The sequence below is a fragment of the Anolis carolinensis genome, chromosome 5 (assembly GCF_035594765.1).
Source record: "Anolis carolinensis isolate JA03-04 chromosome 5, rAnoCar3.1.pri, whole genome shotgun sequence".
In the NCBI taxonomy this organism is placed as follows: Eukaryota; Metazoa; Chordata; class Lepidosauria; order Squamata; family Dactyloidae; genus Anolis; species Anolis carolinensis.
The window spans coordinates 9,798,701-9,818,839 of record NC_085845.1 but is presented as its reverse complement, the minus strand read 5'-3'; the positions used below and the strand labels follow the sequence as shown (position 1 = coordinate 9,818,839).

At 39.3% G+C, this 20,139-nt stretch overlaps 1 protein-coding gene across 8 annotated transcripts in view; it reads right to left on the bottom strand.

Annotated features, from left to right (window-relative positions):
* Positions 1-20,139, bottom strand: part of ctnna2 (catenin alpha 2) — a 701,347-nt gene that overhangs the window by 30,078 nt on the left and 651,130 nt on the right. For 7 of the 8 annotated variants that reach the window (XM_062981832.1, XM_062981833.1, XM_016994145.2 and 4 more), the window contains 3 exons: positions 14,827-15,008; positions 12,307-12,412; positions 5,414-5,548 (listed from right to left, as the gene is read on the bottom strand). In XM_062981832.1, the coding sequence (XP_062837902.1) occupies positions 5,414-5,548; positions 12,307-12,412; positions 14,827-15,008 (423 nt within the window). Of the gene's footprint in view, positions 1-2,296; positions 2,924-5,413; positions 5,549-12,306; positions 12,413-14,826; positions 15,009-20,139 lie in introns of those variants that run through there. The other variant, XM_062981834.1, reaches the window with a different exon arrangement.

The following is a 20,139-nucleotide window of genomic DNA, read 5'->3' as shown; positions in this document are numbered from 1 at the left end:
TACTCAAGTATATAAATTCTATTTAAATCTTAGAAATAGGAATGCCTAATTATTTTACAGTTGATAGTCTTATCTTAAATTACAGTTTTATGTAAATATTCAAAAACATTTTACCTACTGATGCCTGAATTAATTTTATTTTATTGGTATCTATTTTTATTTTTGAAATTTGCCAGTAGCTGCTGCATTGTCCACCCTTGTCTTATACTTGAGTCAATAAGTTTTCCCAGTTTTTTGTGGTAAAATTAGGTGTCTCGGTTTATATTCGGGTTGGCTTATACTCGAGTATATACGGTATTTAACAGCAGTTGTCCAAAGCTTACTTTTTTCTCTCTTACTCTGCAGACTCAATTAACCAGAACTTATAAGTAATGTGATTGCTGGGCCCTCTCTTAGGAGGAGATGCCTTCTATAAGACAGAGTTTGCTGTAATGCATGCATTATCTATTTGTCTATGATATTTCCATCCGTAATATGGAATGGCATGCAATTTCAATTAACCAATCAATAAAAATAAGTACAATTCAATTCCTAGACCTGGCAGCACTATTAGGCTAAAACAAAGCATACCAACTCATCTATAGCCTCTATCATGAAAGAGTAGATGGGATTAACCCTCTTATTACTGCTTCTAATTTGTTTAAGTATCCATTTCCATGCAATGATATTTGTGTACAAAATTGTATGTGCAAAGCAGGATTATGATTATATTACATGGTACTGAACTGCACACAGAGCCATCAATTCACATTTGGATATATGTACAACTGGATCATCTGGTGTTACCATAATCACTCATATCTATACCCTCAAATATACTACCATTAATGTATAAATTAAGTATGTTTAGAATATTCACTGTTATTCTTTCCCTGGCATTATGGGTTACTTGGCATTAGGGAAGCCTAGGTGGAAAGAATAATACACTGGTAAGGATTTTTCATACATTTTGTCTAGTATTCTGTTCGCAAATCCAGAAATTTTTGGGGAAAATATTCTGTTCAGAAATACATGATTTCTTTGTCTGAAAATTAGGATTGGGAAATTACACAAAATCATGTGTATTTTGCATTTGCCAAAACGTTGGTTTGCATACAAAGAAATCTGTAAAAAATATGTATTTCTGTGCAGTGTAATTTCCTAGGATATGCAATATCAAATGAGAACTCTGCAGAAATATTTGCTTTCTCTGCAGTGGGAAGAAAACTAAGAAAATTATCTGCCCTTAGTTGTGAGGACAAAATGTTGGAGTATTTAAGGTTAAGGTGTGTGTGTGTGTGTGTGTGTGTGTGTGTGTATATATATATATATATATATATATATATATATATATATATATAAACATATTTATAAATATAAATATAGATTCCACTATAAATTTTTTCCTTCAAGCTCACTTGGTCGCTCACTGGTTTGTACCATCACAATGTTCCCATTTCAGTACAAGTTCTTTATATGTTATTGGTTGTTTAATGAGATGAAAAATTCCAGGAGTGGTGATATTCCCATCTCACCCGTACTGGATCCTTAAGGAAGATCCTAAAGAATTAAGAAAAGAAAGCCAGACACATATACGACTATGTACCACACACCAACAAATGTTTTGATGGTCCTCTAGCCTCCGGTTCATTGCAAACACCAAGTAACTCAGACACAATTTCAACACAAACATCACCAGACAACAAAACATGCAGATCAGTCTTCTTTGGAGAATATGTATACCTGTATGGTACTGTTATCCAAGCTGAGCCCATAAAATGATGGCGGGCCACAATTATCAAAGCATGCAATTGTATTTTCTGACTGGCAGTCTTTTGCAAGAGGCAATGCACACTGTACTGTATGCTAGTTTCAGAGCAATGATATCTGGTCATTGTATGCAAATAAAATACAGTTTATTTGCAATTTCGATATCCAAGAGAGAATGAGGAACAAGATGGAAGCAGAAAGCAGGGAGTAGGCAAGGAGGCTATAGATGAAGTGAAGTGAGAATCCAGATCTCTGGATAGTCCTGAAGCATACAGTACCCAGTACTTTGAAGCTAAGCAGCAAAAATTACCGACTGCCAGAAAGGTATTAAATTCTTGTTTTGCTTAGTTTTTAAATATGTATAAGTGATATTCTCCAAAAGAACAAAAGTACAAATTTTGGGAGGGAAGGGGGAAATCAAGGGAAGCTGGTACCAACGATCTCCGGATTTGAGTTTTGGCTTCCGACACATATCATTGATGGCAATGCCAAAGGCAATTCATAATTCGCAAGGATGGTGCTAGCATCACTTAGGATTATGGCTAAATGAGGAACAAAATTATAAAGACGGTGGTGATGAAAATCTGGAAGCGACAGATGCAAAAGACGACCAAACTGGGAATGGGAAAGTCAAACAGTTTGGCTGCTTTGATTTCACAGCATGTGATGGTATGCCAACGACAACTGAGGCAAGCTTATTGGAGCGGCGGCCCAAGGCCAGCTTCTTGCAGGCGATAAGGAGAGCAAAGACAGAAACGAAAAAAGAAAAGCACAACTGCCAAGCCGATGCACGTGCTGATTGGAGAAACTGGTCAGAGGCAGGTGGATGTGATCATAACTAATGAGGATGGGAAGCAGGTCCTGCTAATGCCAGGAGGTCTAAGGAGAAAGATCTAAAGCCCGTTACTTGAGAGATAAAAAGATGAAGACGAGGTGGCTCCACAGCTGCAGGAACATCAAGATTTTAAAATTACAACACTCCACATGCGTGTCGAGAGAGACAGAGGAAAGGAAGGGAAGCAGAACATTTAAGTCAGATCACAAGAGTGCTGTCACCAAAATTATTCCACTCTGACTGACAATCCCATCTACTGGCATGTCTTTGGAAAATGCCTGTCACTGTGATTCTTTCTATATGTATGTGCATACCTCTCTCTATAGGGTAGAAGGGAACCTAAAATAGATTTGGGAGAGGGAGAAAGAGAGGAAGAAAAATAGAGGGAGGGAGAACACACACACACTAAATTACTATGGCCTCTGTGAGCCAAGGTGAGACTGCAGGCATTGTAATCTATGGCATTGCTATCCTCTGTCTGAAAGACATACTGAGTTTTAGGATATATCCAGAAAAAGGGTTATTTCCACAAATTAGCCCATCTGATCGGTTGCCAGATGCAAGCTTAGGAGAAGTCATGTGGAAAACAGACTCTGTAGGTTGCCTTTCAAATGGCTTTCTCCCCTAGAAGAATGCCATAAAATACATCTTGACCAAAAGCACTGGGCTAATTTGTGGAATAAAATCTTTTTTTTTTGTACACTATGAGACTCAGCATCTTTTTGATATTGGGTTTATTAGACATTTCCAGTTCCTCCTGCTTTTATTGCTATTTCTCAGTTAGCAGTGTCTGGGGGATTTCATGTCAGTGGGGTAAATGACTTCATTCCAGGTTTTAGTTCTGGATTTTGAAGGAGCCATCCAAGGTGCTGAACCTATTTTAGGATAAGATTCTGCACCTTGGACAGTTCTCCTTGAAAATCTGAAACAAAACCAAGAGGAAATTCACCACCTTGCAGACATAGAAACTGCCTTCAGTCATTACCTTGAGGATGTAGTTTATTACACTCTCATAGGTATTATTCAGACTTATGTAAGTAAGTATTATAACTTAATACATTGCTAGAATGAGGGCTAAATCTACTTCCAGAATCTGATAATCAACTTTATTCCATTTTAATAGTTCTTTTCTAGGTTGATTTCTTGACCATGCTAAACTGTGGCAGGCCTTCAGGAATGGCATTTATGGCCTATGGATAATGTAAGCCTTGTTACTCATGACTGACTCTTACTCACATGGTGCTATTATTTAAATGTACTATATTCACATGGGTTCCATTTACAGAAAAATGGCTCCCAAACAGCTGGACTGAGCCTGAGAGGATCTCAATGGATCAAATGCTCATGGCATCCATTGAGTGTGGGTTGTGTCTTGTGTTGGGGAACAAAATATTTATGGAAGCAGTCTATGTCTCTAGTACAGTAGTTCCTAACCTTTGGGCCTCCAGATGTTTTGGACTTCAACTCCCAGAAATTCCAGCCAGCTTACAAGCTGTTAGGAACTGTGGGAGCTGTAGTCCAAAAAACCTGGAGACCCAAAGGAAACCACTGTTCTAGTAGGAGCATATTTGGTGAATGTTGCAAAGCTATTCCTTCTCCCTGCCCTATTTTTTTTAAATGCTTTTGTTTTTGTGAGTTTTCTGACTTTTGCTCAGCCCAGTTTGTGCCAGTTTGTATTCATGATCCACCCTAGTTGAAGATCTCATGGACTCTTCAGATATGGCAGTAAGCTCACAATTTTACGCTCACTGGAGGAAAACTGCTGAGAGTGGATTTACCTGGAGCCGTCATATTAAAAAGCTCAAAATAATTATAATATTCATGGCTCAGCAGGGGCTTCCTTGTAGATGACAAAAATTTGTTTTGAAAGCAGGACTACATTTTACCAGGTGAAGTGGAAATAGTGAAGATCTGATGGGGTGGGGATAATGCAAGGAAGCACAAAGAAATTGCGCAAGTGGCAACCCCCAGGTAGCTCCAGACTAAGAGCCTCTTTTTTGGTTCTGCACCCCAGTGGCTCTCTCCAGTGCAAAACTGAGTGGCTAAATGTTGTGCATAAATCATCTTAAAATTTGCTGAAGTTATGTATCTCTGACCTGGAAGTGTTTCAAGGGATTTGTATTCTCTATCTTAAGGATGGAAGATACAAGTAAGAGGGGCAAGGTTCTGCCTAAACTATTGGTTCTCAACCTGAGGTCCCCAGATGTTTTTGGCCTTTAACTCCCATAAATCCTAACAGCTGGTAAACAGGCTGGGATTTCTGGGAGTTGTAGGCCAAAAACATCCGGGGACCTCAGGTTGAGAACCACTGGCCTAAACCACTCATAAATCTCTCAGTTACTTCTGGGAGGGATTGTCTAAAAAATAAAATTAATTAAGATATCTAAAATTCATAAAGATATATTGTTAGGGATTATGGAAGTCTAACTTCCAAAATCCAAAGTCTTTCTCAACCTCTTCACACTTAAGAAATTTTCAACTCTCTCTGTTTTTAGAGGAGAAAGGAGCATTTGGCCTTCACTCTTTGGTAAGTATAATGCAATAGCTGAATAATTACTGCTAATAATTGGCTATTAATCAACTGTTGTTTATTAGTATTTAATAGAAATTTAATAATAAATGTTAATAATAAGTAAATTATTAGGGTCATAATTCTGGACTAACAATGGTGATCCTTCTTTTATAGAACAAAACTCTTGAATAAGATTAGTTTTACTTTGGCATCTTTGAAATACAACTTTGAAATTGGAAAAAAAAACATTTTAATGGAATATTCTAAAAATATAATAAGCAGGATATGCAAACAGTACAATATGGAAGCTAACTTACCCCAGATACAATAAGTTCTCCTCCCAAGTTCTGGACTTCTGCCTTCACCTTGCTACAGATATTGAGCTGGTGACAATATAGAGCAATGCGCTGGAGGTATGCTAACAGATCTTGCTTACAGGCTGAATCAGGGCACTGAAAATAAAATGAGAGATAAATGGCACACATTTGATTTCCTTTGGTTTATATGCTTAGTATACAGAGAAGAGCTTACAGAGTCACCAACATCATATAAGAAGCATTTGTCTGGCTTAACCCTTTGGCTAAATGGTATTTAACAATGTGCAGCGATCTCTCATAGCTCAAGATTGTGAATTAAAGTACAAAGGCACCCAAAGGCTTAAAGAAAAAAACACCAGCAGTATTGTTTGTCAGTTACCTGATGAGCTGTGAAGCAGATAGAGTCATCTCTGGAACTGTTTCCTTAGGACAAGGCTCAGTTTGCAATAATCATAAGGTCCTGCTGATGCATGAAACATCTTATTTAATATGTTTTTTTTAAAAGCCCCTACTCTATATCTATTGCTGTACTCCTCTCTATTTTGTATATTTTATGAATTGAAATTATATTTGTTTTAAAAAACAATTTATTTATAATACAAGAAGGACCACATTTAAGGTTTTTTTGCATCATACAAATAAATAATAGAACAGGCACAAATTAAATTTGTTCCAGCTAATGATGCATCTACACAATAGAATTAATGCAGTTTGGCAGCTGCCATGGCTCAATGCTATGGAATCATGGGAGTTGTAGTTTTACAAGGTCTTTAGCTTTGGTGCTTCACCAAACTACCAAGCTAAAAATTTCATTGTGTTGAGCCCTTGCAGCTATTAATTCTGCAGTTTAAATCCTGCAGTCAAAGTGGGAATTCAATGCCAGACATTTAAGACCTGGGCACCTGAAGGTCTGAACTGGCAAATCTATTCAATCTTCTCCCACATTCGGTTGTTTTGAGTCTGTTACAGTGAATTTCTGAAGAGATCTGTAAATTTGACAAAATTCTTCTAAGAACAAACAAAAACAAGTTGTCTGTGGAACAGATGAACTTGGGACATGGTAAATTCACCTTCTTTTGAGGTTTTTAAAGGCTGGATGACTATCTTCCATGAGTGCCTTAGTCACCATCTTCACCGCCATATAATGCAGTTTCATAATGTAGTTTCATAATAAAGTTATACGGCAGTACAAATGGGGTCTTAGTTTTGGATTCCTCAATTGCAGAAGGTTGGACAGGATGACCCCAGCAATCTTTCCATTTCAACTCTATGCTGAAATGCTCAGATATCCCTAGCAATAAGGGCAATTTACAATATGGATAAATTCTTAGAAATCTAGACATCCTAACAGTAATTATATAGTTTATTTTCTCCTCTAAGTCAATAAAGCCAGCACTGCGAACATTCTCTAGGGAAGTTAAGACTAATCGCTTCTTCTGGGGATAAGATAATGCCATGGAATCAATCTCTCCCGCTCTTCCCCCAAGAAGTTGCCACATCTTTCAAGTGCAAATCCCAAAGAGGAATTTCCCCACTTAGCAGCATTTACCACCATTATATTTATTGGGCTCTGGAGGCTTTATATCTCAGAGAAACCTTAAAACAAACTCCCCGGAGAGCCAGCAAAGAGTTTAAACAGAAGTACTTTGCAGCAAATTAAAATTTGCGGATCTCTCTCTTTAGAACAGTAATTAAAAATGCAACAGTTCATAAAAACTTCACATTGCATGGAGCCCTCAAAACTTTTTAAAAATGCCCTCATATTTGAGAATTTAAAGGAGGGTTAATAACTCCTTGCTATTTTTTTTAAAAAAATCTTGTATCCAATAGTCCTCATCTGTACCCGCATTTCTGTCCAAGAGCTGCTCTGATTTCTGTCTAGATCACTCACAAGTAATGATGGGTAAATCTTTCACAATTTAATGTGTAATTAATTCATTTATTCTATGCTATGCCTAAGAACATGTGGAAAATCTCCTTCTGGGTTCTTTGGGCATTTATTTTGAAACATCCAAGGAAGCTCTCCGCAACATTTTCCTCCTGGCCAACCAGAATATATCTTTGTGAAAGAGAATAATAACAAAGCACGTTTGACTGGAGGAGCTGCATCAATGGCAGAGCTCTTGAGTTTAGGTTATGGCTCTTGTGGGCCTTCAAGTTGTTTTGATTTATTTGGAAACCCTAAGGCACACCAAATACTGGATTTTCTCAGTAATACATATTGAGTGGAGGTATATCATTGCCTTCCTCTTTGTTTGAGAATACATGATTAGACCAAGGTCACCTGGTGAGTTTCCATGGCCAAGAGGGATTTGATCCCTATTCTCCCAATCATCACTGAAACCACTAAACCATTTTGGCTCCCGCTATAAGGCATAAGCCAAAATCCAGTCACTTACCCCAAAAAGAATAAAAATACATTAATTCAATGGGATGCATGTACAACTACCTACCAACTGGATTTATGACATGCATATTCCGGGCAATTAGGAATTAGGAAGGCTTTGAGAGTCTCACTAGTATGAAAAACATGATATGCCCACTAGTGTTATAAGCCCTTTTTACCACTTAGTCAACTTCTTTACAAATTTTGGGAAAGGGTGAGAACAATGATAAGAAGGAATTGAAGCTCCATTCTGTGAGCTCATGATGACCCCCATTATTAGCCAGACCTAACCCTTTGGCACAGTTTGGATTCAGCTCCGTATAGTTTGCTGCTTTCCTGCACTGAAAGAAGCTTTCTCTAGATAGCCTCATATATAGCAGAAGGAGCATTTCCCAGAAAAAGGCTGATGATTTTAAGCAGTTCAGAAGTTACATAGCAGGCAGAATCTATAGCTCTAGTGGAAAAACCCCAGAGAATAAACAAGGTAGGTGGTCAATAATGTGGAAACAAAGGAACCAGAAGGATGATCTCTGCAGCAATAAGGATTACCACAGAACAACAAAGGTGCAGGTGCTATGGTTTCTTTGCCCTAGGCATTCCAAGTGCAGCTCTTCATTGAGAACAAATAAAACAACACAATACAATATGCAGGATTATACACCACAATTAAACAGTGCTATCATGTTTATAGAATGTGATCCTGAAACAGAGCTATGTTTGACATGCAGAAGGCAATTTTGAGCACCTGTGAGTCTCCTCTGTTGTGACATTTGTTGACATTATCATTCTCCCACTGTGAAAGTTTCTTACAAATGTGCCTCATGTGGTCAGATTTGCATTAAAGCAGATTAATCCTGAATGTGGAGGAGGGTGGGTTATGGCTCAAGCTGTGATTAAATATCAAATGTGAGCCTGGCTATGAAGATGTAAAAAAAGTAAGACTGGGATCTTACGAGTGAAGTGCATTCATGGTTGCACTTTTGCCAGCCTTGCACAGCAGTGATGCCGACCTTTACATTGGAGGTGTACATACTGGGTTCTTGCTGCCCCCAGTGTGATTGGCAAAGCTAGCAGGACCTTACCAACTTTTGCCTTTGGCTGGGCTCTCTTCTGTGGCTTCTGAAAACACTGATGACCCGTGGCTAGTAGAATCAGGTTAAGGACAAGTTCACTGGATAGTTCTGGGGAAGGAGCTTGCTGAATGTGCTTGTGAAGAGTGTGATGTTAATATGTGTTGAGATATGGGCACATGCATGTGGAAGCTATTCAGCAGTGGAACTCTCTGCCCTGGATTGTAGTAGAGGCTCCTTCTTTGGAGGCTTTTAGGCAGAGGTTGGATGGCCATCTATTGGGGGTGCTTTGAATGCGATTTTCCTGCTTCTTGGCAGGGGGTTGGACTGGGCGGCCCAAGAGGTCTCTTCCAACTCTATGATTCCATAAAGCATAGGTGTCATGGAGAAAGTGTGAGCACGCATATGAATGCCTTTGTATGCATGATACAAGGACCTTCCTCCATTCCAAGTGCCACTGCCTAGGCATCAGAAGAACATGTGAGGCAGTCACAGCTCCACTGTGCCTAGGCCCAGAAACGTATGAAATAACTTCTCTCCATCCCAACTGCCACTATCCTGGCCGCCTGAGGAAGAGAAGAATAGCAAGGCACAGTTTCATTATGCCTAGACAGTAGACACAGAAACAGATGCAACTTGGGGCCAGGCTGTGGAGCAGGCTGGTTAGTAGCCAGCTGCAATCAATCACTATGACCAAGAGGTCATGAGTTTGAGGCCAGCTCATGGCGGAGTGAGCACCCGACCATTAAAATAAAAAATAGCCCTGCTCGTTGTTGACCTAAGCAACCTGAAAGATAGTTGCATCTATCAAGTAGGAAATTTAGGTACCACTATGTGGGGAAGCTAACTTAACTAATTTATGACACCATAAAAATCATCCAGCAGTGCTTGGAATGAGGAAGTTGGCGTCTCAGTGGATGATGAAGTGGCTGCTCCCCTTGTAGCCAGAATCTAGCATCCCCTCAGGAAGCTGGAAGCTGGAGAAGGTTAAATTGCCTCTGTGTCTGTCTCTGTTTGCCTTGTATGTGTACATTGTGATCTGCCCCGAGTCCCCTTTGGGGTGAGAAAGAAGGGCGGAATATAAATACTGTAAATAAATAAATAAATAAATTCCCTCCATCCATCCCAACTGCCACTGCTCTACCATTAGAGAGATAGTAGAAGAGAAAGACTCTGCTCTACTATACCCAGGCCCAGGAGCAGATGAAAGATCCTCCCTCCATCCCAATTGCCACTGCCCTGGGTGCAGAGGGAGAGAAGGAGAAGCAAACACAGCACCATTGTGGGGAGGCTCAGAAGCAGATGAGAGGCTTTTCCCACATCCCTCCTGCCACTGCCCTATTGGGCAGAAAAACCCACAGGATCTGCAGGACTTAATTCCCTGCCCACTGTCATTCACTTTTTCTTGTGTGCCACGTCTTATTTAGATTGTAAGTCTGAGGCAGGGAATTCAACCATTTGTAAGCCAATCAACCATTTGTAAGCCTCTCTGAGGACCTTTCTAGCAAAAGGGTAGAGTATAAATATTCTAAATACATTAAACAAACAAACGAGCCTGTATGTGCAGTCTTATCTAGCCATTGAGGAGTATGAAGTGTTGGGATAAAAATAATTGTGTACTCCAAGTGTGAGCAATCATGGTGGTTTGAGTGTCAGACTAGAGGTCCTAGGACTCTTGGAGACCAGGGTAGTGGGAATTGTTGTCATCTTCTATATATAAAAAAATGTTCTGATAGTTTTTCTCTTAACTTAAACAACAAAAGTACACAACCAAAACACACCAAATTTGTCCACAAAAGACTTGGTCATCCAGACTGTGTTTTCACATCAAAAAACCCAAGAAAAATAAAGTCCTAATTAGAGGGAGAGGAATAACTGATTCTTTCCCATTGCTGCCAGTTAGAAGGCTAAGCTCCACCCACTTTGTCTCCTAGCAACCCACTCAGCCATTTAATGGTGCCCAGGGCCTCTTCAATCAGGCCTCTTCCACACTGCCTATAAAATACAGATTATCTGATTTAAACTGGATTATATGGCAGTGTAGACTCAAGGCCCTTCCACACAGCTATATAACCCATTTATAATCTTATATTATCTGCTTTGAACTTGATTATCTTGAGTCCACAGTGCCATATAATCCACTTCAGTGTGCATTTTATACAGCTGTGTAGAAGAAGCCTCATATAATCCAGTTCTAAGCAGATAATATATTATATTACATATACAGTAGAGTCTCAACAAGGATTCCCCTACTAAGGAAGTAGCCAGGCTCTTTGAGGGTGCTACTCTAGCTACTCCAGAAAACAGCCAGGCTTTGAGGCTGCAAGTCTATTCACTGCTATTCCACCTGGCCAACAAATGATTTCCATAAGCCATAGCAATGCGTGGCCTGGCAAAGCTAGTCATTTATATATTTTATTTTCCCCAAGATTGGATCCCAAGCAAGGCAGCTTACAAATTACAATTGAAATGTAATTAAAATAGAAAATTAAACTAATTACAACTGAATTAAACCTTTATCCATGTTAAAACAATGTAAAACATATACTTAGGGATTTTTTTAAAAAAAAACCAGTTGAACAGTACAACTTGAAACAGTACAACACCCACTTGAATCTGCTGCTCATCCATGGAATCCCACTGGGTGAGCATGGATGAGTCACAATTTCCCAGCCTCCCAGCAAAACCTCTCTGCAGAAATCTTGCCATGAAAATCTTGTTTTGAATTTGTTTCAAGGTTCTTGGAAATGATATGAAGAACTTAAAGAAACACAACAACTAATTTCTGCATTTTAAGAAGGTATCTTTGACTTTGGGAATGTATCAGAAAGTGGAAAGGGCCCTTTGGAAGTTGGGACCACTGCTCAACTTTGTTTGCATCTATACTGTAGTATCAGTATGGTTTGGCACCATTTCAACAGCCCTGGCTCAATGCTATGGAATGATGGAAGTTGTAATTGTATAAGGTCTTTAGCCTTCTCTGTTGGTGCCTCTCCAAACTACAACTCCCAGGATACCATAGTATTGAGCCATGGCAGTTAGACTGATATCAAACTACAGTAGAGTCTCACTTATCCAAGCTAAATGGGCCAGCAGAAGCTTGGATAAGTGAATATCTTGGATAATAAGGAGGGATTAAGGAAAAGCCTATTAAACATCAAAGTAGGTTATGATTTTACAAATTAAGCATCAAAACATCATGTTATACAACAAATTTGACAGAAAAAGTAGTTCAATATGCAATAATGTTATGTTGTAATTACTGTATTTATGAATTTAGCACCAAAATATCACGATATATTGAAAACATTGACTACAAAAATGGCTTGGATTATCCAGAGGCTTGGATAAGTGAGGCTTGGATAAGTGAGACTCTACTGTACATTCATTCCACAGTGTAGACATACCCCTAGTTTCAAGAGCATGGATAGAGTTACCTGATCAGCAACGGCACGGGCCAGTTTGTCCATTCGTGAGCCTGCTTCTGCAATTTTCTTGGCAGCGTTAATGACATCGGATGTATTCTTTAATGGGCCTTTACCCCTGGAAAATACAAGATGCCTACATCAATGCTCCAAAATATGTTGCCGACACTTTGATTTTGCCTCTAAGATCATGAACTAGGTTCAACAGTATGTGCATTTTTAAGCATTCATTAAGAATGTGTCTCTGATGAAATGCAAAACTTTTTCATTTCCATCCCTCACTACTGCTAACCCTCAGTTATTCCCATAGCATTGGTAATGCAAAAATTGCCAAACAAAATCCAGAAATGGGGGCAAATAGCTTTTAGCACAGAACAGAGGGCACATCATGGCAAAAGCGAGTGATGTATAGACATAATTTGAGATTAAGTGGTGAAATAGAAAGCAGTTATACATTCAGATTCACTTGGGGGAGCTGCTTTTTTCATATCACATAATGACCAGAGTAATGGAACAGACACAAATAGAATAAGAACCCTTGGGGGCTCATTTAAAGTTCATTATAATAACGAGCACAGAAATGCAGGTGCTTTTGGAGAATAATCACATGGATATGAAATTTAGGCCCTGCAGATAGCATACCTGCCCAACAGGAAAAGCTCCTTTTTCATGTTCAAAGTATTTTCTTTTTTAAGCCAAAGAAGTGTTCAAGGTGTCGAGTTCAGCAAAGGAATAAAAGGGATGGGGAGGGTTGCTTAGCTTTTTTCTTCTTTTTGGTCTTTTTTCTCCTACACACATTTAAACCACCCACTACACTCGTCTTTGAGGAAAATACTGTAATTCTCCTGAACAACAGAATAATAATCTCATCTGAGGGAAAACTTTTGAGGAGAAATGTAGCTGGAAAGATGAGGACGAAGACCTTCACCCATCTATGCAATCACTGGTTCTGGCCCTTGAAACGCAAAGCCTGTTCTGCTTTAAAAAGAACATGACTAAGAGCCATTCCACACAGCCATATTACCCAGAATATGAAGGAATAATCCACAATATCTGCTTTGAACAGAGTTATCTGAGTCCACACTGCCATATAATCCAGTGGATTTTATGCAGCTGTGTAAAAGGGACCTAAGAAAAAAAGCTATGTAAACACCACTCAATGTAATATAAAGTTGGGTCCTTCCATTTGTATCACCACCACTGAAGCTGTTTGGTTATCTCTGAGATGCAATCTTGTGTCTGTCTTGTAGCAAATCTAGTTATCTGTGAGATGAGAATCCTGTGTCTTCATTACCTTAGCCTATTGCTTGGGGCTCAGATAAACAAATGCTACTCCATATGAAATAAAATATACCCAAACAGTAGAATAATAATAACAACAGTAATAAAACATTCCCAGGAGAAAGCTATGCTATGGTCCTGACAGGCAGTTTTCTATATAAAGAGAGTATTTTAGGGGAGCTGCTTTTTTTGGTTTTGTTTTCATTTTGCAGAAATCCATGCTGGCTGGTGGATTATAGGAGCCAGACCTTCCCTCACGTAACTTTTCCAAGCCCTTTTCTTAGAATTTGGATTGTGTTTGTGTGTGTGAGAGAGATATGTGGTGGGTATTAACAGGTATTTAAGCCTGGGGTTTGAAATGACATGTGTTGACTACTTCCATAATAATGAGGTATAGGCAGCCCTCCATATCCACAGAATTTTTCCTGTGGATTCAACCAAGGATTGGCTTGAAAACATTTTAAAAAGAATTCCAAAAAGGAAACCTTGTTTTTATAAAAGGGATGTTGTTTTACTATTCCATTGCTTATGACGGGACTTGAGGTTCCATGAACTTTGGTATCCACACAGAGTCCTGAAACCAAATCCTAGCAGATACAAAAGACCCACTATAGTGTGTATTTGAGAAGACTGGCACACTTATGCTGTCTTCTTGTACAGGGAATGAATAACAAAGCAACTGAGCTTGCATCTTTTATATATCTGAAAACTCTATTTACTTTTCAGAATCCCTGGAAGGCAGGAGGTTGGACGAGATAGTGCTAGTGTTTTTCCCCCCCAACTCAGGCCTCTCAAACACAGCAATGCTAAGGAGAGAATTGTTTCTTAATGATAAAAACAGAGTCCCACAAAACAGTAGTCATGGAGGTGGAAGTTAAACCCTATGATCTTTAACTAAAAGAAAAAAGAAAAGTGGAAGCACTAGTGTTATGGAATCTTTTCAAAATTAACCATGAGAAAAAGAGAGTTCTCTCTTGTCCACAAAGAGAAGCTTTTTCTCCTCTGTAGACTAGGGCAAGGCTTGCATCTCCAACTAACCTCCTAGCAACATACTCCTCTCCCTCCCGGGTATCTCCTTGAACTGGCAAAACAGAGACTAGAGAGAAAAAAGCAAAGCAAATATGGGCTGAATCCTTCTATTCCATAATAGTGGGTGCATACGATTCCATTTATGTCTTATTTTAGCCTCAGGGATGACTTGCTTCCTCCTTGACAACCTTCACACTCAAGCTGAGGATGACACACACATACCTCGTGAAGTCTGTCATCTCCATCATGATCATGCACATCTGCTTGGCCAAGACGATAATATCATTGCCGCTGTCATCCCACTTCGCTACTTCAGCATCCAGTTTGCTCTTTTCCTGGTGAAATATCTCTACTTGCTCTGCTATCTTAGCCTTCTCCTCCTGGGGCAGCTGAGCCATGATAGCCTGCACTCAAACACACATACACACAATTGTATTGTTCATTTTAAGAACAAATGCAGTAAAACCTTTTTCCCAGCTTTTCTATATAACTGGACAAACCAGTTCAGAAGAGATGGATCTTGTTAGCTGCTGAGGACTGGATGGAACAGTTTGTTTATTCAATTCACATCATTCCCAGGATAAATCAATGGTTGCAGATACCCCACTTCTTGACCAAGGATGAGTATTTCATTTTTAAAATTTCTGAAAACACTAACCTCCCTTTCCATTTCCAGTCATGTAATTCCATATTGAGAGAAATAAAATGAGTGGCATGCATGTGCACATAAACACACATCTGTGTATGTACATACCAGAGGTGGGATTATATGAATCTCCAGATGATGCAGTCCTCACAAGCGGCTTTTCTGACAAGGGCTGCTGGGACTTTCAGTCTAACATCTGAAAGCCCACATGATTCCCACTCCTGTTGTACACAAATACATCTTGCTTGTAGTTCCACACCTTTTTTTCAGAGGGCGTATTTGGTCATGAAAAGCAACCGTGGGCGACTTCAGACAGAGCAGAGAAGCAGCAGGAAGAAGCTGCCTATCTCTCTCCTTGTCACCCACTCACCCATTTATAATTCATTCCAAACAATTTTTACACAAATAAGTGAACAATAACAACCAGTGTCTCATTACTTGAAAAGAGAAGTTTCTAGAGAGAGTTTAATTTCTGAGGAAATAACTAGCAATGGAAGGTCTAAACATCTCCCATATCCTGGAGTATTCTCTGCTCATGGCTACTTCATGAGATGGAGCAGCAAACTCACACTTAACTTGATGTTCTATTGGCATATTTGGTAGCCTCCTGCGAAGAAAAGAGAACTTTCACTGGAGTATTCTCTTAATAATTGGTTTTGGAAATGAAAAAGTACTATAAGGCTGTACCTTATTCTATGAAATACCTGTGATGAATAAGAACAGCTGCATTTGATCTCCAGAGGAAAGCTAATGCCTAAGAAGATAGGGGTCATGGATCACTCAGGAGAAGCAGATCACCAGTGGAAGAGATGGGAAGGAGGACTTCATCAGAGAAAAACTACAGCTTTTACATATACCTAAGCCTAAGAGAATCAGCGTGCTTTGGGCACTGATTTATGATTCTGGAGAACAGTGTTTGAATCCCCACTCAGCCACAGAAACCCATTGGATGATCTTGAGCAAGGTTCCTCAGAATAAGGCATAGGTAAACCCCTTCTGAACACTTCAAGTCATACTCTCTCATAGGAAGGCACTAGCAAATTATCTTCTGGAGAATTAAACTAAAAGCAGGTAGTAATCTCATTCAACTGATTCATAGCGTATATCACAAAGAAGCTAATATCCTAAACTAGTAAGATGGAGTTGACTGATCATGACCATTGCGGGGGCCAGTGAATCTGACTGGTGCATAATTGCCAGCTCTTCCCGGCACACCTCATGTCAGCCTATTGCTGCTTCTTCATCAACACAGGGCACATGTGAAGTCCAGGAGTTATCTCAGAGTTCTGTGACCACATTGGAGTAGCAACACGGATAGTTAGATTTGGGGTTGATGTGGTTTCAGCCTAGCTGGACCTTATGGACTCCAACCCATTGGATCTTATGGACCCCAATTCAACACTGTTGTGCATCTGAGACAGTATGTGTGGTTGGCTTCAGACATACTCGCATTGGAATCAAACTGTTTGTAGAGTATGCATGTTTAAAACTTAGATCTTTCTGACCCACATTTTAAAAACTCAAAAAAAAAAAACAACAACTGAAAAAGAGGACTACAATCCACCTGATGAAGACTCATTTGAGTTGAAACCGGTTGTGGTTTTGCAGTCTACTATCCATAATAAAGAAACAAGAACAATCATTATATATAAGAAGAGGACTCAATTTGTGTATGTGGAACAATCAAAGAACTAAAGAACATTTATTGTTTATGAGAAGAGGAGTAAATTCATCCTTCAAGAGAAAAATATTGTTTCTACTGTGAATGTAACTGTCCTTTGTTTGATTGTTTAACAACGCCTTTTGTATCTGTTTTCATATTGATGTATTGAACTAAATTTAGGTTTAATCATTTCTGTATTACTGTAATAGTGGATACTTGTCTTTGTAGTTCCAGGGAACCCATTTTCTTTTTTGGTTGGCTTCAGAGCCAGTCCAGCACATTTTTGCTCTAGACTGCCCGGGGATTAACAGATCAGTGTAGACAAGGCCAAGGAGCAATCTGAAGTTCAAGAAACAAGAGAGCAAAGACATCACACGCTGCTGAACAGAGATTGTATAGGTGTTGCCTTGCTAACTGTAAATCAGCACAGTTGGCTTAATTGTCTGAGCATTCCTTTTTAAAAGCACACCAAAGCATTCCCCTCTCTTTTGTGGCTGCCACTTTAGTCTCCGTTCTTCAGAAAGTAATCTAGATTTGTGCTCTGTTCCTTCTCTAGCTCCACAACAGGTTATCATCCTCTTCTTCCCTGTCATCACCAAAGGATGTCTCTTTCAGGTAGCAAATAGCAAAGTAGCATAACTTAACAGTTCCTAATAGTGTATAAGATGTTTTCCATGGATTACAAGAAACAGCCAAGGCAAATGAATTTCTGGAGGTAGTCGTTAGTTCTCAGGATTGCAGTTTGACTATCCATACAAAGCAGGCTGGGTTCTAGCATACAGCACGATGAAATGATGATGTGCTACTAATATGCAAGGACAGTGGCTCCCAAACTTTGATTCTCCAGATGTTTTGGACTTCAACTCTGCAAAGTGCCAATCACCATAGTCTATGGCCAGGGATCCTGAGAGCTGAAGTCCAATACATATGACGGAAAAATGTTTGGGGACCCCTGTGCTAAGAACTTCCTTCTTTTTACCTCTTTATTTATTTATTTATTTATTTACAGTATTTATATTCCGCCCTTCTCACCCCGAAGGGGACTCAGGGCGGATCACATTACACATATAAGGCAAACATTCAATGCCTTAACATAGAACAGAGACAAAGACAAACACAGGCTCCAAGCTGGCCTCGAACTCATCACCTCTTGGTCAGAGTGATTTGTTGCAGCTGGCAGTTGGCTGCTCACCAGCCTGTGCCACAGCCCAGCCTGTAGGACTTCTGTGACTCCCCGCAACCATACCATTTACAGATTTCAAATAAGACAAAAAGGGGGACATTTTTCCATATAACATAAAACGATGAATCACGAGCTTTCATTGTCTCTGGGGTGACACCATTCTTTCCCTCACAGTTTCTAATCTCCACCCAACTTTTTCAAGAACCCAGCAAAAAAAGTCGCAACATGCAACAGCAAAATTATAGTAATTACTTCTGAAGATCAAATGGGTACTTTCAAAAGTGATTTCCAGGCTGCTACACTGTTTGGCTCCGGGGTTCTACCGAGCTGCATGACACATTTAATGGGGTGCGACATATATTTAAGTGCCATTACATTTTTTCTTGTTTATGTCATTTTCAATCAGCTGTAGCCTCCCTCTACATATCCTTAAAATGCTCTTGGCTTTTAAAAAATTCATAATTGACCTTTTCTGAAACCAGAATTAAAAAAGGTTATCTAGAAACAGAAGATTAGAAAAAAATGGTGAAAATGTGCAAGTTAATCAAATTAGAATTCAATGCCTGTGTTTTAATTAGGCCTTATCAATGTAACTCAGCAGTCTGAAATGTTAATGTGTAAAAAAAAGCAAAAAAGAAAGAAAGAAATGGCAAAGTGAGCCTTTGTCAGAAAGAAAACACTCCACCTGTTTTCTGCATGCTCTTCCATATTCAGGATGTGATCGTGTATATGTGTGCATATATCCACATATTCTTCCATATACACTCGCATGAAACCCTGTTTTAATCACTGATATGTGGTGCTATTCTTACCACAGTTAATGTTCTAACCTTGACTGTTTTGCCTCTTTTGCTTGCAGATGTATTCTTAAAAGAGCCCTCGGTCTCTGTGAGAGATGCAGCATTCAAATTACCACTTAATGTATTTCTAGTAAAGGACAAATCCCAAGACATTAAAATAACAATAGCACTTCTGATGTGGTGTTACAGCTCCTTACACCTTCCAGCATGAGAATATTTTGTGATCAGATTAAGCCAAAATTCATTCCCGAGCAAAAATTGAGATATTAATTTTGGGTGAAAAACCTACCGGATTGGGAATGTGAAGTGTTATAAAAGGGCCAGTAAATAAGCTAGACTCTAATGCTTAAGGGAAAGAAGATAAGCTTGATAGACAGAGCCTTTAGTACATTTCTCCTTTCTAGTTGACTAGTAGAATTAGAATAAATTATGGAAAAGAGTGGAAATGGATGCAAATTGTTTTCTCGTTTAAATGCTTCACACTCTAGCTTTTATTGGCACAGAATGTGGGACTTTCTGGGTTATAGTACCTGGATAAGATTCTGAAGATTCTCCACGATGATCTTTGGAGATAATAAGCATGTCTCATGTTGATGTAATTAAGGATGTTACTGGTAGCCCACTATTATCTCCAAAGATCATCCTGGAGAATCCTTCATTACATCAACATGATACATGCCTATTTACAGAATGACTCTGTAGTCATTTTGTTGATGTCCTGTAGTAACAGCTTTATGAACCAACTCAAAGATGTGAATGTACAAAAGCTCTTGCCTACAATTCAAGAATCTCATGAGGAAATAATGACCACTTTTGAATTAGTATGAAGAAGCTATACAGGTAGGAGCTGAAAGAGTTTATCTCACTTCCTTTATTTTAAAATGGAAGGAATCAAATCTAAGCTATTCCTGGTGACCATGATCTTCAAAGTCAAACCGTGACTGTGGTCAACATAACATGGGGAAGTACATGTTTGAGACATCATGGTCTATTGTTTGAGACATCATGGTCTACAAGCACGGTTGTTGGGGACGAGAGAGAGGGCCTTCTCCGTGGTGGCCCCCCGGCACTGGGACTCGCTCCCCAGGGAAATCAGGCAAGCCCCCACCCTGGTAGCATTCAGAAAGAGCTTGAAAACCTGGCTCTTTACTCAGGCCTTTAGATAAAGATTGCTAATCCAGAAGCAATCTGTATCTGTGACCATTCTTGTACCGGTTTGCACTTTTTACCTTTGTCAACTCGA